The sequence below is a fragment of the Maniola hyperantus genome, chromosome 10 (assembly GCF_902806685.2).
Source record: "Maniola hyperantus chromosome 10, iAphHyp1.2, whole genome shotgun sequence".
NCBI lineage: Eukaryota > Metazoa > Arthropoda > Insecta > Lepidoptera > Nymphalidae > Maniola > Maniola hyperantus.
Window position 1 is genome coordinate 10054089 of NC_048545.1, and position 16860 is coordinate 10070948.

General features: G+C 35.2%; 3 protein-coding genes across 3 annotated transcripts; all 3 read left to right on the forward strand.

Moving 5' to 3' along the window:
• The first annotated feature begins 2122 nt into the window (after positions 1 to 2122).
• Positions 2123 to 5215, forward strand: LOC138402932 (facilitated trehalose transporter Tret1-2 homolog). The gene is made up of 3 exons (XM_069501502.1): positions 2123 to 2316; positions 3246 to 3384; positions 3465 to 5215. The coding sequence occupies exons 1-3, from the start codon at positions 2242 to 2244 to the stop codon at positions 4745 to 4747; spliced, it is 1497 nt and encodes a 498-aa protein (XP_069357603.1). The 5' UTR covers positions 2123 to 2241; the 3' UTR covers positions 4748 to 5215.
• Positions 5216 to 6597: 1382 nt separating this feature from the next.
• Positions 6598 to 10986, forward strand: LOC138402873 (facilitated trehalose transporter Tret1-2 homolog). Its single transcript, XM_069501288.1, has 3 exons — positions 6598 to 6857; positions 8317 to 8455; positions 9687 to 10986. Exons 1-3 carry the CDS (start codon positions 6777 to 6779, stop codon positions 10973 to 10975), a joined length of 1509 nt encoding a protein of 502 aa, XP_069357389.1. The 5' UTR covers positions 6598 to 6776; the 3' UTR covers positions 10976 to 10986.
• Positions 10987 to 11031: 45 nt separating this feature from the next.
• LOC117986120 (galactose-proton symporter-like) lies at positions 11032 to 13829 on the forward strand. The gene is made up of 3 exons (XM_034972946.2): positions 11032 to 11832; positions 12009 to 12147; positions 12364 to 13829. The coding sequence occupies exons 1-3, from the start codon at positions 11755 to 11757 to the stop codon at positions 13662 to 13664; spliced, it is 1518 nt and encodes a 505-aa protein (XP_034828837.2). The 5' UTR covers positions 11032 to 11754; the 3' UTR covers positions 13665 to 13829.
• Positions 13830 to 16860: the final 3031 nt, after the last annotated feature.

A 16860-nucleotide genomic window follows, 5' to 3' on the forward strand; every position in this document is an offset into this window, starting at 1 on the left:
ATCGATTCCCATGTGAGACAAGCGAATTTAAAAAATATTTGAATGCATTTTTGTTTTTTTTTTAATAAGAGCATGTTAAAGGAACTGCCAATTTGCTAACTCCAGGCTAGCAGGTAAGTACTGCCGACCCGGGAATCGAACCGACGAAGGACCTTCCATCCACAGTCAAATATTCAATATCACAGATTCCCTCATCTGTGCACTAGACGAACTAGGCACTTATTGGATATGGATAAAGACCTTAAGAATGACATATGCTACTTTTTTCCCGGAAAATTATAAAGTTCCCACGGTATCTTTAAAAACCTAAACCTCTGTTCCTATACTAATATTATAAATGCGAAAATGTGTCTGTCTGTCTGTCTGCTAGCCTTTCACGGTATATCCATACAACCGTTTTTGACAAAATTTGGTACAAAAATAGCTTGCATTCCGGCGAAGGACATAGGCTACTTTTCATCCCGGAAAATCAAAGAGTTTCCACGGGATTTTTAAAACCTAAATCCACACGGACGAAGTTGCGGGCATCATCTAGTTGAAAATAAACTAGCTTTAAGTTTTATTGTAATATTTTCAGCTACAGTTATTTATTCCTATGGACTAAGAGCCAGCGCATGCCAGACCATCGTTATTTTATAAAACAGAAAGTTTCTCTGCGTATTGACCCCAACGCAGGAAGCAATGATCAGTGACTATAAAGTTTGTATCACGGTGGCTTTGGGAGATAACAGGTTATAAAGGTGTAAAAAATCTTGTCAAAGTTTAAAGTTTAATTTTCTTACATTTTGTTCGAAATAGTGTTAGAAATCACGTCATGCATTGGAAACTCCCTGCCCTTAAAGTTTAAAAGTTTAAAGGTGTCTGGTAGGGGGTTGCCACATTATTTAAGACTAGCTGATCCCCGCGGCTTCGCCCGCGTAGATTTAGGTTTTTAAAGATCCCGTATAGCCTATGTCACTCAGGAATAATGTAGCTTTCTACTGGTGAAAGAATTTTTAAAATCGGTTCAGTAGTTCTAAAGATTACCCCCTACAAACAAACTTAACGACATTACCTCTTTATATAATACAACGGGCCGTGCAGCAGAAATCGTAATATTTTAATTTCGCCATAACTTCAAAACCAAACGTCCAATTTTAATCATTCAAAGACCAAATATTATCTCCATAAACTGTTCTTAGTGATGAAATCATTTATTTTGATAAGGATTAATAGCATGAGTAAAATAAACGCGTTTAAATGTAGTCCAAAAAAAATTCAAGATTTTTAAATAAAAAAATGGTTGCTGTGCCTCACTCGACATAGATGGGTATAGTGTGTCGCGGACTTTTTTGTAGATATTTATAAGATCTACAATTAATTAGAACATTTTATGGTTCTATCTTTTATAGTTTAGGCAGCGTACGCAAAATAAGTAACTTTTCTGGTTGATTTTTTACACCTTGTGTCCGAAAAACCCAAATATCTTACGGAACCCTATTTTTTTCCAAAATAAAATATAGCCTATGTTACTCGTGGATAATGTAGCTTTCGAATGGTGAAAGAATTTTTAAAATCGGTCCAGTAGTTTTTGAGCCTATTCAGTACAAACAAACAAACAAACAAACAAACAAACAAACAAACAAACAAACAAAGTTTTCCTCTTTATAATATTAGTGTAGATATTTTCAAAAAAATTGTAGCCAATAAAAAGACAAAAATTGTTTTGCCCCCATTTGCTTTTGTGAAGTGTGAACGCCCCCCAAAAAGTCAAGATTTTTTAATATTATTTTTGGGTTTGGGCTATCGATTTACATGTAATTTGTAGAGAAGTTACGTTAACTAATTCAGAAGTTACATGTTTCTGACAGATGACTGACAGATAGATAGACAGACAGACATACGAGTGCAATTTCACCCTATTAGACTCGGAACCTATGAAGTTATATCAGAAACAGATTTTATTATGTCATAATATAATATCAGTTTAGTTTTGCACAAAAATTTTGTTTAGGTACAAGATAGATTGTAAAGATGGCGGTTGGGATTTTAACCGAATACTGTTTTGCCTTAAATGTCACGTATATTATTACAGGAGTCAATAATATTTCCGATAATTCAAACCAGTTACTGTAGACGCTAAGTATTAAACTTTTACGATGAGGTGCGCATTATTATGCAATCATCATTTAGTTGCATTTGGACATTCAATAAACTCGTGTTTTTTCGATAAACACTACTTTTATTAGACCCTTTTCAAAAATGGAAAAATCATTCGACAAAGGTTTTACTATTACCAGCGCCAGAAAGACTTCATGGACACCGCTATTAAGACAGGTGAGGATTTCGTCACAGAATAATATAATAGTATTCATCATCATCATCATCATCATCAATCAATAGACGTCCACTGCTGGACATAGGTCTCTTGTAGGGACTTCCACACGCCACCATCTTGTGCCTCCTGGATCCAGCGGCTCTCTGCGACTCGTATGATGTCGTCCGTCCACCTAGTGGGGGGTCTTCCAACGCTGCGTCTTCCAGTATTCTATATAGTATAATAGTATTCATTCACATATTATTACCGATAACTACTTTAAAAAATAATAGAAATAGCGAGCAAACGAGCAGGCGGGTCACCTGTTGTTAAGTGATTACCGCCCAGCGGCTCTCTGCGACTCGTATGATGTCGTCCGTCCACCTAGTGGGGGGTCTTCCAACGCTGCGTCTTCCAGTATTCTATATAGTATAATAGTATTCATTCACATATTATTACCGATAACTACTTTAAAAAATAATAGAAATAGCGAGCAAACGAGCAGGCGGGTCACCTGTTGTTAAGTGATTACCGCCGCTCATGAACATTTGCAGCACCAGAGGAACCTGTCGATCCGTTGCCGGCCTTTCAGGAGGTTGGTCTGCCCATTGAATAACCCCATGTTGTTATCTAGTGGGAATACCGCCGATGAGAGTTGATTCCACAGTTTGCATGTGCGTGGAAAGAAGGGTCTGGCATAACGGACGGATGAAGTGCACCAGACACCTAGGTGGTGACGGTGAAATTAATTTTAAATTTTAACCGAATTCAAAAAATTGGTCAAGTGTGAGACGCACTTGCACACAAAGGGTTCTTAGCGTCGTACAAGAAATAACACTGTATTTATTTTTTTAATTTTCATGGCGGGCATTTTGATAGAAGAGTCGGCATATTTATTTACAATTTTTATCTCTTTTTGCTTTAAAGGTTAAAATATTGTTCCTTGCAGATGTTTGTATGCAGTGGAGTAACATTACACTTTTTTATTTATGGATTATTCTTTGGTGCCCCAACAGTTTTTGTTCCGCAAATACGGAAACAGGCAAATTCAACAGAAGCCGTTAGCGTGGAAACAGTGTCTTGGTTATGTAAGTTTAAGTATACAATTCAACAATTTAAATTTTAGATTAGTACGGAACTTTTTATGAAATAGAAATTTTTATTTTAGTGTCAATATCCAGCTACGGGTCTCTTCCACTTGTATTAATTTTTCCCATAATTGCAGAAAGATATGGAAGAAAGGTACCATTCATCATTTTATGGATTAATACCTTGGTATGCGTTTTATTGTTTTATTTTAGTACAAGTGTTAATGAACTTTTAATATGTGGGTTTTTACAAGGAATGTTCCCTGCAGTACAGTTAACGGTTGCTATCATGGTTTTCACTGAATATACGTCTCCCAAGTATAGAGGAATGCTTATCACTTTCAAAGGTGCAACATTTTTTTGGGGTATATGGATTTCAAATGCTATTGGAACATTTTTTCACTGGAAATATATTGGCATATTGATATTTATTTGCTGTCTCTACAATGTGAGCTCATTATTCTGGCCCGAGTCACCTGTTTGGTTGGCCACTAAGGGACGTTTTGAAGAGTGTGCAAAATGTCATCGCTGGTTAAAGGGAGATGACATAGATTCTGAAGAAGAACTTAAACAACTCATTGTTTCGCAAAAGGAGAATTTGAAACGAAAAGAAGAACAGCAATTAGATGAACAAAAGAATTACTTCATTAAATTATGTAACTCAATAACAAATATAAGGTTTTATAAGCCGTTACTATTTTGTCTACTTATAACATGCCTCTATCATTTTTCTGGAAAGTTTGCTTGTACAGGCTATGTTATAGACATTATTAAAACAATCCCTGTAAGTGAATCAACAGCATATGAGGGAATGCTTGTGTTAGATGGTGTTACAGTACTTGGAATGTATGTGGGCGTTTTTCTGAATAAGTTTCTAAGCCGACGTACATTGTTATTAGGATCTGCATCCATCGGAGTAATGTTTTTGTTTATTTTATCGACCTACTTATATTTAGTACATTTGCACATCATAGCAGAAAACAAATACTTAACCTTATTCATTTTGGCGGGGTTTTCAGTAACAATAAGTTGCGGTCCTATGTTAATGTGCATGTGTTTTGCTAGCGAAATGACCCCTATAAAATGTAGAAGTTTATTTTTATGTATTTATGCTTTATTAAATAATGCTGTGATGGCTACTCTTTTAAAAGTTTTTCCTTACATATTTAAATATTTCAACTCGCATGGATCATTTTTGTTCTATGCCATATCATCGTCATTTTTTATTTATATTCTTTACAATGTATTGCCCGAAACAAAAAATAAAACAATTGTAGAAATAGAGAAACGTTTTTTAGAAAAGAAAGATGTTCTAAAAGAAGAAGAAGAATTGATGAATTTAGAAGAAATATGTAATAAATAGACATTTATATCACAAGGGGCCAAAGTTAAATTTTGTTCCTCTAGGGGTTATTTTAAATTTAGAGTTAAGCGTATAATTCTAAAGTGGAATCCTGAACGTAGAGAGGAAATCAATATACGCCGCCCTAGAACAAAATATTTTGGCCCCGGGTGATACTACATCACTATTTATGAGAAAAACAAAACACATACGAACGAATGCGGACAAATCAGAATAGATTTTGTTCCCATGGGAGTATACCCTAATGCCAATATTCATTTTTGGAATAGGTGTGATGAAAAATATACATCAGTACCACGAGTAAATTATTATAGCAAGTAATTTGCAAGATAATAATTTCGTATGTATCTACTTTAATAATATTTTAATTGAATAAAAAATTGTTTTACGAGATGTTTGTGTTTGTGTGTTTGTGTTTGTGTGTATTGTCCTTTATAACCAACTTCTTATACCACTTGGTAAAAAAAATTATATATTACCTACCTACGTTACTTTGCTAGATTTTTTTTCAGAATACACATGTAACAGCAATGTTACAAAAAGTATTTTTATAGGAACTGATTGAGAATTTCATTAGTATCCATAAAATAAATAGGGTTATTATTTTGCCGGTGAAAAAGGCGACTAATAAATGAAACAGGCCAAGTGTTGATTTTTTTACGATAAATATAATTAAAGAGGCAGCTAAAGTTCAGCAGCATAAATATATAAAAACGGCTAAATAATAGAGGCAGCAAATATATTAAGTCAGGTCTCATAAATATTGTCTTGGGGACTAATAATATTGACTTGGCGATTACCGGTGTCGGTGGAGGGTGGAAGTGGTGGGGGAAGTGAATGGGGGAAGTGGGGGAGGTGAAGGGAGGTGGGGGAAGTAGAGGGCAAGTAAGGGGGAAGTGATGGGAGGTATGTGAGGACAGAGGAAATTTATATTGGAAAATCCCTCATTAACGGTGGTAAAACAGGGGATGAAATTTTGTACGGGAAAGTTTTAATTATTGTTATTATTGACTTGAAATTTGGAAGGTTGGTTGGTTATTGCCTACATAATATGTATGTTTTTAAACATGTATTATCGATATTTTGATCCAGTTGCACGAGTCGTGAATTGTGATCACGCCGGTTATATTAGGTATGTCGTTAAACCGTGTCGTTCGAAATAAGGCTTAACTCATTAAAAATCTAAATATATAAAAGGAAAAGGTGACTGACTGATCTATCAACGCATAGCTCAAACTACTAGACGAGTCGGGCTGAAATTTAGCATGCGGATAGCTATTATGACGTAGGCATAGGCTAAGAAAGAATTTTTGAAAATTAACGCCCTAAGGGGGTGAAATAGGGGTTTGAAATTTGTGTAGTCCACGTGGACAAAGCCGCGAGCAGAAGCTAGTAATTAATAGTTCTGAAAGAATATTTTACAGAGCTTTAGCTTAAATTATAAGTGGCCGCTTTTTTAGCATGGAAAATATTATGGCAAAAACATGTCAAGTAGGTAAACAAGCCAGACGGGGGATAGCAGTTTTTGTTTAGGACTTTAAATGTGCAAATCCTGTTTTGATATTGGAATAAATCAATATTATTAATACCTATCTGCTTAATAGATGTTGACAAAAGATACAGAATTATTTGCATCCTGGATTAATTTATTCCGAACACCCAAAGAGCTCCAAAGCAATTTTCGAAAAACATAAATTGACACGGACAAAGTCACGTGCACCAGTTATTATTATATTAACAGGTTCTAAAAAAACAAAGGTCTCATTATTCAGTTTTGTTGCCTCAATACCAGTTTCAAGTTTTAAAAATACCTATCCTCTGCGCATAGCTCCCACCCTGTATGATAATATAATATCTTCTCGGATTTGATAGTGGTTTATGTTCAAACTGTGTCAAGTTCACACACATACACAATGTGTACTCTCCATACGCAAGTAAAAGAGCCACATGAACCATACTGTACTAAGTCTATGGTCGCTTCTTTGTACAATTGATAAACTCGTGTAAATAAGTTAATAACACACAAAAGATGGACAAATCTTGCGAAGAAGACAAATTTATTGTTACTAATGCTGCAAGAACATCATCATGGACGCCGCTTTTGAGACAGGTAAAAATTTTGTATGTACTTACATTATTTATCACCTACCTCAATTACTTAAAAAAGAATTTAGCAACTCTCTCTTTAGATTTTTTTTTTATTTCTACCAGAAAGTTGTAAGAATAAAGAGAAAAAGAATGTAAAAGCGGACAGGGGCTTCACTTATCTCTATAAGAGATCTCTACCAGTGACCCTAGTTGTAAATTATTGTAAATGGAGTAGAAATAGGTACAACTAAGACAGAAACTATTCATGAAGAGAATTTATGGGTCAAACTGATTATTTTAAATTTTTAAGTGGTTTATCAATAAAATATTTAGCCATCGCGGGCCCACTACTGACCACAGTTCTCCTTTTTCGGATTCGCAACTCTGACCAAGTGTCGATTGGCAGACTTCACGCACCTTTGAGAACATTATGAAGAACTCTCAAGCATGCAGTATTCCTTCAACGTTAAATCAAGAATTGCTCAAACCCATATAACTCCGAAAAGTTGTTTGCCCACTTGCCCAGTATCGAACGTCTAACCGCCCGAATAGGAAACGGAAATTGCTATTGCGCTGGAACCATGTCTTATTAACATAACGTCATTTTGACGTCAGCCGTAATAAAAATATACCATCAGTTCGAAACTTCAGTCTAGCGCTGACGTCACTAAAATGGCGGCCACGCGCATTAGCAACTTGCGGGTTTTATACGCAGCAGAAAGTAATGTGCATCGGTCTTTAGAATAACTTTTCGGCTTTGTAGAGCGTTGTCTCTGTGACATAGTCTGTCGTGAAATAAGCGTTCAGATTATGTTGAACTTACTATAATCTGTTAACTTAATTTTAATTTGTTATTCTTACTGATAATCAAAACTATTTTTATACTAGCAGATGCCCACGACTTCGTCCGCGTGGAATTATGTTTTTAAAAATCCCTTGGGAACTCTTTGATTTTCCGGGAATAAAAGTAGCCTATGTCACTCTCCAGGTCTTTATCTATACCCATACAAAAAATCACGTCAATCCGTTGCACCGTTGCGACGTGATTGAAAGACAAACCAACAAATCAACAAACCAATAAACCAACAAACCAACAAACAAACACACTTTCGCATTTGTAATAAGGGTACTGATTAACATACCTAATATTACTAATTATGAACAAAGAAGAAACTTATTGACATAATAATAAACTTAATTAATTAATGCGATCAATAAATAAAATTAAAATAATTTCGATTTAAAATGAATTAGGTACCTACCTATACAATCACCTATTTAATCTATTATGAATTAATGTAAAACTTAGCTTGTATATAATTGTATAACAATTATATATTTACTACTAGATGATGCCCGCGACTTCGGTTACTTTTATCCCGGAAAATCACGGGATTCCCTTGGGATTTTTAAAAACCTAATTCCGAAGTCGCGGGCATCAGCTAGTAAACAAATAAATTTGTAAACGTTTATTTTTACAGATATTTGTGTGCAGTGGGATAACATCATTCTTTTTCATTTACGGACTATTTTTTGGAGCTCCGACGGTTTTTATTCCTCAAATACGGAAAGAAGCAAATTCGACTGAAACTCTTAGCATAGAAACTGTGTCTTGGTTGTGTAAGTATAATTTTTTCTAAATTCTATTTTCCTTCTTGAATTATACAGTTCTTCCCTTCTTTTCACTCTGAGATGAGACCCGTGCTCATTAATGATCCAGCAAAGAGTATAATGATGATGATGATAACATTTTTTTTCATTAAACCAACATCTATATATATAAAAAGGAAAAGGTGACTGACTGGCTGACTGACTGATCTATCAACGTACAGCTCAAACTACTGGACGGATCGCGCTGAAATTTGGCATGCAGATAGCCATTATGATGTAGACATCCGCTAAGAAAGGATTTTTGAAAATTCAACTCCTGAGAGGGTAATATAGGGGTTTGAAATTTGTGTAGTCCGCGCGGACGAAGTCGCGAGCATAAGCTAGTTTTCTAATAAATATAATAGCTTGTTCTGAAATAAAATATTATTTTATCTCTAATCTACTGACCTGGTTTTCAGTTTTAGTAATTCCAAAATTATGCATTTAGCGCATACCCATCTTAATCAAAACAGTTTCAATTTAATACATCTATTTTATAAGAAACTTTGAGGACTTTCAATCATACAATCCAGATAAATTAATATTGTTACAAAATGGGTACTTAATCAAAACAGTTTCAATTTAATACATCTATTTTACAAGAAACTTTGAGGACTTTCAATCATACAATCCAGATAAATTAATATTGTTACAAAACATACGAAATACACCTTAAGACTTGCACACCGAGTTAGACTAAAGTTAGACACGTATAAAAAGTCAGTTGATGAAATAACTACTTATACCGCCTCAAGAACATACCTATTGCTTTTGTTTATTGTTGATTTCTATTTGTTTTTACTATTCTACTGACAAAAGTAAATTTTTCAAAATCGAATTTTTCGACTATATAGAAAATACGAAACAATAGATAGATAACTCAAGCAAAATATAAAATTTTTTCGCGGTGCTATTTATAAATGAATATAATATTTTTGAAAAGTTATTATTAATTGAGCTTATGATCTCTTCTATAGTCCGCGACAGGTTGAGATGGCAGTCGGCGTTTGAGGCGGGGGGATGTCCCGCACACCCGCACGTCACCCGCGCTCGCCCACACCGGGTTAGCGCATGGGCTGTGCGGGTGTTGCCATCTCGACTAGTCGCGTACTTATACGCCTAACACGATATTTAATAACCCTGTATCAAATAGTTATAAACAGACAGCAAGTAAATCATGCATTTTCACTGTTTATTTCAGTTTCAATCTCCAGCTACGGATCTCTGCCATTCACGATAATTTTCGTGATGATAGCAAAGATATATGGGAGGAAAGTACCATACATTATTCTATGGATAAACACATTGATATGTGTTTCATTGTTTTATTTTAGTACAAGTGTTATTGAACTTTTAATCAGTGGATTTTTACAAGGAATGTGTCCTGCAGTACAAATAGCGGTCTCTACCATGGTGCTCACCGAATACACGTCACCCAAGTATAGAGGAATGTTTATCTCTTTTCAAGGTGCAACAGTTTTTTGGGGCATTTGGGTTTCTAATGCTATCGGAACCTTTTACCATTGGAAAAATATCGGTATATTGATCTTTGTATGCTGTATCTATTCTATAAGTATATTATTTTGGCCTGAGTCACCTGTTTGGTTGGCCGCGAAGGGACGTTTTGAAGAATGTGCTAAATCTCATCGCTGGTTGAAAGGAGAAGGCAAAGATTCTGAAGAAGAACTTAAACAACTTATAATTGATCAAAAAAAGAATTCAACACAAGAACGTCAGTTAGATAAACAAAAGAACTACATACTTAAATTATTTAAGTCAATAATAGGCAAAAGGTTTTACAAACCACTGGCATTGTCGATGCTTGCAGTGTGCCTTTACCATTTTTCAGGAAAGTTGGCTTGTACTGGATATGTGATTGAAATCATTAAGTCAATTTCTGAAAATGAATCAACAGCATATGTGGGAATGCTTGTGTTAGATGGCGTCACAGTGCTAGGAATGTACACTGGCGTTTTTCTTACTAACTTTCTTAAACGGCGTACATTATTATTAAGTTCAGCTTCCATAGGAGTTATGTTTCTCTTCATTTTATCAGCTTATCTATATTTAGTACATTTAGATGTCATTTCAGAAAACAAATATCTAACTTTATTCCTTTTGACTGGGTTCTCAGTAACAATAAGTTGTGGTCCTATGATAATGAGTTTGTGTTTGGCAAGCGAAATGACACCATTAAAATCTAGAAGTCTATATTTATGTATTTTTGGATTGTTAAGTAGTTCTTTAATGGGTACCGTTTTAAAATTATTTCCTTACCTTTATAAATATTTAAACTTACATGGAACATTTTTATTTTACGCTATAGCATCGTCGATATTTATTTTTATGCTTTACAAATTATTGCCCGAAACGAAAGATAAAACCATGTTAGAGATAGAAAAGTATTTTTTAGGGGATGACAATATTTTGAAAACAAATGTCGAATTAATTAATCTGAAAGAAACATGGGACAAGGGTAATAAAGTATGAAAGTAATAATGGGTAATAATTATTGGTACATAATGTTAAATAAACTTGATGAACTTAAACTTGCCTTTTCCCACTCATCAATGTCAAATTAGGTATATGGATTAAAAGTCTAGTTTCAGGGACATCTTCAATAAAATTTTCATAGAATATTTCGCATAGGTCGCCACGAAGGAGGAAAAATAATACCTATATCTATAATGATCTTTGCTTTAATGTTTAGGTCGTGTCAATCAATGACATAGATGAAGAGTAAGAGCTAGCGTGCAGTGCAATTTTCATTACGTTTCTTCCCCACAAAATCTGTGAACTATAATAGAAGTAATTAATTAATTTCGCATCCGATTTAAATTTAAAAATTTAAAGCATATTTGATATAGATATAGGTATCTATTATTTTTCGTCTTTAGTGGTGGTAATATTCAGCGCCATCTATGAAAATTTTCTCGAACGTTGCCTGGTAACCTCCTCATTGAAATAATAATGCGTTGTATATTTTCATCTGCAATAAGGTTTAACAAGCATTAACAAGTCAATATCAATAGCAGTTCAAGTCAACAGAAATAAAGAGCTGTGACGAGTGGACGAAGTCGTAGGATTACTTTTTTATCATATTGCTATAGAACCCTAAAAAAATTTGCATATCTGCGTCCATTCTTATTACAGAGCGAAGCAAATTTGTTATCTACTCATTAATAGTTATATTTACACTTGAAAAGAATAAAGTTCGTGTTAAAACGCTTATTTTGTACGAGTAATTTTAACAATAAAACTCAACTAAAATGAAAGAAATTTGCGAAGAAAAACAAATAAAAAGTACTAATATAACAAAGTCTGCATGGATTTATTTGATTAGACAGGTGAGAATTTTGACCATGCAATCTTTTTTGAATAATCTCCGGTTGATTAATTATATTAATTATTATTAAACATAAACATAAACATCTTTATTTTTATCCACAAGTTTTTGGACTTTATAATAATTTATTATAACAGTTAGCTTATTTACTTATTATTCATTCATTGTTCTTCTCAGATATTTATATGCAGTGGAGTAGCATCATACTTTTTCTTACAAGGATTATTTTTTGGTGCCCCGACAGTTTATATACCACAAATAAGAAAAGAGGCAAATTCAACTGACATTATTGGTATGGAAATGGTCTCATGGTTGTGTAAGTCCGTACTAATATAATTGCAAAGTTCAAAAATGAAATTATTTTTTGTATTATTTCTTTAAATTGTAGGTTGGTATAGTTAGGTATAACTTTCACATAATTTATTGAAAATCTGTTGTTAATTTGCGTGATCAGGTGATAAATTTCATCATCAAACAAACAGATATTTTTTTCATTATTTTGTTACTGATTTTAGACTTTAATCTTTTGCAGACTCTATCTCTAGCTACGGTTCACTAATATGGTCGATTATGATTCCATTAATAGCTGAAGGATTTGGAAGAAAAGTACCATTCATCATCGCATGGGTAAATACCATGGTTTGCGTTTTGTTATTTTACTGCAGTACTAGCGTCACTGAGCTTTTAGTGAGTGCTCTTTTGCTAGGTATCCTTCCTTCAGTACTCATAGCAATGTCAATCATGATCCTCACTGAATACACTTCACCGCGATATAGAGGAGTGCTTATCACTTTTAAAGGTGCAACATTTTACTGGGGTATTTGGGTTTCTAATGCTATTGGAACATTTTTCCATTGGAAAAATATTGGTATATTAATCTTCATATGCTGCATCTACAATATTAGTATACTTTTTTGGCCTGAATCGCCTTTTTGGCTTGCATCAAAAGGAAATTTTGTTGAATGTGCTAAATGGCACCGTTGGTTGAAAGGAGAAGACAAAGATTCTGAAGAAGAACTTATGCAACTTTTAACTTTGCAAAAGGAATTGAAACGAAAGCAAGAAGGTCAAAAAAATAAGCTCAAGGTTCGCATTGTAAAACAATATAACATTATGAAAGCTAAACGATTCTATAAACCATTCATATTTGCAATACTCACGATATGCCTTTATCACTTTTCGGGGAAAATGGCTTGTGCAGGATATGTTTTAGATATTATTAAAACAATTACTGTAAGTGAATCAACAGCATACGAGGGAATGCTTGTGTTAGATGGCGTTACTGTATTTGGAATGTATATTGGCGTTTGTCTAAATAAGTTTCTTAAACGGCGTACATTGTTTTTAGGCTCTTCAACTATAGGAGTTACATTTTTGTTTATTTTATCATTGTATTTATATTTAGTACATCTGAATGTTGTAGCAGAGAAGAAGTATTTAACTTTATTCCTATTAACAGGGTTTTCAGTATCAATAAGTTGCGGTCCTATGATAATGTCTATGTGTTTTTGCAGTGAATTAACGCCACTAAAAGGTAGAATTTTATTTTTATGCCTTTTCACATTGTTTAGTAATATACTTATGGGATCAACTTTAAAAAGTTTTCCTTATATTTTAAAATATTTTGACTCGTATGGAACTTTTTTATTCTTCGCTTTAATGTCGTCAATGTTTATTTGTATTCTTTACAAGGTTTTACCCGAAACAAAAGACAGAACTATACAAGATATTGAAAAAAGTTTTATAGATGATAATGTTTTGAAAAAGTATGATGTTCCGTTGAAAAATCTAGAAGCAGCGTGCGACATAAATTTGCTTTCATTACGTCGTTAAATATTTCTTACTGCCTTTGTTTTATTCATTTATAAGTTGTTCATAAAATATGTAGAAAATATTACTATAATTATTTTTAAACACTATACTAGATAATATTAGATAATACATACTTTTTATATTTAAAGAATTACTATATCTTGTTAGTTATTAAACTTATTTTGATACTGATAGTGAATTTTAATATGGTAACTACCTATTGACAGACATTCTCGGAGTTGAAAATTACCCAAATACTTGACTATGTTTCCAGGTGAAAAGAGCTCTAGACGACAGTGGAGGTGATGTGTCTGCGTAGCAATCAAAGGTTGACTGACGAACCTATAGTGCGGCGAACTTGCTTTGACGTATATAAACTTTTCACTTTTATTGGTTGAGACTGGCATGGCAATGGAAAGTGCAACTTTGGCAGATTCCTCACTACGTGGAGAGAGAGCATCAAACCAGTCGCAGTGCGACGCTGGATCCAGGTGGAGCAAGACCATGTCATGTGGAAGTCCCTACTAGAGACCTATGTCCAGCTGTGAACTTCTATCTGTTCATGACGACAACAACGACGCCGTTCTATAAAATATTTGTGGCAAAACTATACCTTAGCAATACGATTATACATATAAAAAGCTGTAATAGCTTAGTGGTTAGGACTTCCGCCTCTTAATCAGAGGTCGGGAGCTCGATCCCGGGCACGCACCTCAAACTCTTCGGATTTATGTGCATTTTAAGTTACCGGTGGAGGAAAACATCGTGAGGAAACCTGCATGCCTGAGAGTTCCCCATAATGTTCTCAAAGGTGTGTGAAGTCTGTCAATCTGCACTTGGCCAGTGTGGTAGACTATGGACAAAACCCTTCTCACTCTGAGAGGAGACCCGCGCGTGCTCTGTACTTAGTGAGCCGATGATGAGTTGATCATGATGACTATTATATTATACTAGATGATGCCCGCGACTTCGTCCGCGTGGATTTGTGTTTTAACAAATCCCGTGGAAACTCTTTGATTTTTCGGGATAAAAAGTAGCCCGGGTTGCAAGCTATCGCTGTACTAAATTACGTCAAAATCGGTTAAACGCATGGGCCGTGAAAGGCTAGCAGACAGACAGACGGAAAGACAGACAGACACACTATCGCATTTATAATATTAGTATGGACTCTGTGACCTTAGTCAATGTAAGTAAATTGGTTAATCTAGTTTATAAGGTGCGATAGGACTGTCATATTATACATAATTTTGTATAAAAGCCCTGTCAAAATGAGTACCTACCCAGTACCTACCCATATTATAAGAAAGTGTGTTGGCTTGTTGGTTTATTGGTTTGTTGGTTTGTTGATTTGTTGATTTGTCCTTCAATCACGTCACAACGGAGCAACGGATCGAGGTGATTTTTTTTTAGTTAAAGACCTGGAGAGTGGCATAGGCTACTTTTACGCCGGGAAATTAAAGAGTTCCCACGGGATCTTTAAAGACCTAAATCCACGCGTACGAAGTCGCGGGCATCAGCTAGTGTGTAATAAATAAAATTAAAAAAAAGTTAAATTGAATAGTAGCTACGTGATTCATGCTATTCACATAGATAGGGTTGCCAGGCGTCCGGATAAAGCCGGACATATGTAGGCTTTTTGATTGCGTGTCCGGCCAAAATAAACGGTGTCCGGCTTGTCCGGCTTTTGTTAGGCTTTTTACATTTCGCAAACGAGCGTGGCCGAGCTCAGGCGAGTCGACTGTCCGTCGCTCCCGCACGCGGCAGTGCCGCCTGACAACAAGATTGATGACAATCATAAAAAAAAGCTTGATTTTACATACAATTTTTTTGTCGTGCCTATTAATACTAAGACACAAAATCCTCAATAATGTAGGGTGTCCGGCCTTTCTGCCCAAATGTCCGGCCAAACAGGCTGGTTTGTCCGGCTATTAGGTTTGGCGACCTGGCAACCCTACACATAGAAGTGTTGGACGTAGCCGGTTGTAAACATGGTGATGGATAGCGGCCGTGACAGGCTTACACGGAAAGATAAATCGTCGGCTTTGTAGCTCTTCATGTGAAACTTTTAATCCTCATGTGATGCCCCGAAAATCGGATAAAGCTTGCGAGTGTAAAAGTAACTGAAAATTGACTGTAAATTTTATTGTGTCGCTTGCGATAACATCTCGTGTTGCTTAGGGTAACATTTCTTGTTACTAAGGATAACATGTAGTATTGCTAACGATAACATGTCGATTGTCGTGTTGCTAAGGATAGCATATCGTGTGTCTTACGATAACACATAACATGTGTTGCTCAGGCAGAGGCGAAAGGGGCGCAGGTGAGCATGTAGAGTTCAATTACCTGGCCTACCTAATTATCCCTACTAAGTAATATTATCTTGGAGTGACCGAAACTGCCACTTCTTCAATATAGCAAAGTGGCATGACGTAATATTCTTCACTCGTTCATACGTGATGTAAGTAATTATCACTGAGAAATAATTTATTTTTGTCATAGTTAATTAAAGTCCTTTTCATAAATTGTATGAGATCCTGGAATAATAAAGAGCGATCGCCTATCTACAATATCCGAAAGGAAGTCATTTAACGCTCAATGTTCAGCAGAGCGATCTATTGTTCAGAAACCAGGATTTCCGGTCTTGAGATTACAGGAAAAGTGGCTAAGTAAAGCTTCATATGACAAAATTGCTGAGTTTTCACTACTATAAGCAGGCTAGCAAGATATTTATAAAGAGTCATCATTATCATCATCAATCGATAGACGTCCACTTCTGCACATAGGTCTCTTGTAGTTCCACACCACTTCTTTTCACATTCGTCCGTCCACCTAGTGCGGAGTCCTCCAACGATGCGCCTTCCAGTGCGAGGTCGCCATTCCAGCACCTTGGGACCTCAACGTTCATCGGTTTTCCGAACTATGTGCCCTTCACAGTGCCACTTAAGCTTCGCAACCCGTTGAGCGATGTTGGTTACTTTAGTTCTCTCACTCATTTCTGATTTGATCACGTAGAGAAACTCCGAGCATAGCTCATATAGGAGAGTACCTAACTTTAAATTCCAAGGTATTCTCATATATTTTGCGTTATCTCACCCCAATCCATTTCATTAAAATGTCACTTAAGGTAGTATTCGGATCATGGCAGTCGCGACCTGTAACTTTGTGTACTTGGGACTCTTACTTAACTTTGTTATAGGTTTATTTATAAGTGAAAAGT

Coding starts and splice junctions, on each gene's coding strand:
- LOC138402932 (XM_069501502.1), top strand. CDS start 2,242: ATGGAAAAATCATTCGACAAAGGTTTTACTATTACCAGCGCCAGAAAG. Junction 2,317..3,245: donor GGACACCGCTATTAAGACAG/GTGAGGATTTCG, acceptor TGTTCCTTGCAG/ATGTTTGTATGCAGTGGAGT. Junction 3,385..3,464: donor GGAAACAGTGTCTTGGTTAT/GTAAGTTTAAGT, acceptor TTTTTATTTTAG/TGTCAATATCCAGCTACGGG.
- LOC138402873 (XM_069501288.1), top strand. CDS start 6,777: ATGGACAAATCTTGCGAAGAAGACAAATTTATTGTTACTAATGCTGCA. Junction 6,858..8,316: donor GGACGCCGCTTTTGAGACAG/GTAAAAATTTTG, acceptor TTATTTTTACAG/ATATTTGTGTGCAGTGGGAT. Junction 8,456..9,686: donor AGAAACTGTGTCTTGGTTGT/GTAAGTATAATT, acceptor TGTTTATTTCAG/TTTCAATCTCCAGCTACGGA.
- LOC117986120 (XM_034972946.2), top strand. CDS start 11,755: ATGAAAGAAATTTGCGAAGAAAAACAAATAAAAAGTACTAATATAACA. Junction 11,833..12,008: donor GGATTTATTTGATTAGACAG/GTGAGAATTTTG, acceptor TGTTCTTCTCAG/ATATTTATATGCAGTGGAGT. Junction 12,148..12,363: donor GGAAATGGTCTCATGGTTGT/GTAAGTCCGTAC, acceptor AATCTTTTGCAG/ACTCTATCTCTAGCTACGGT.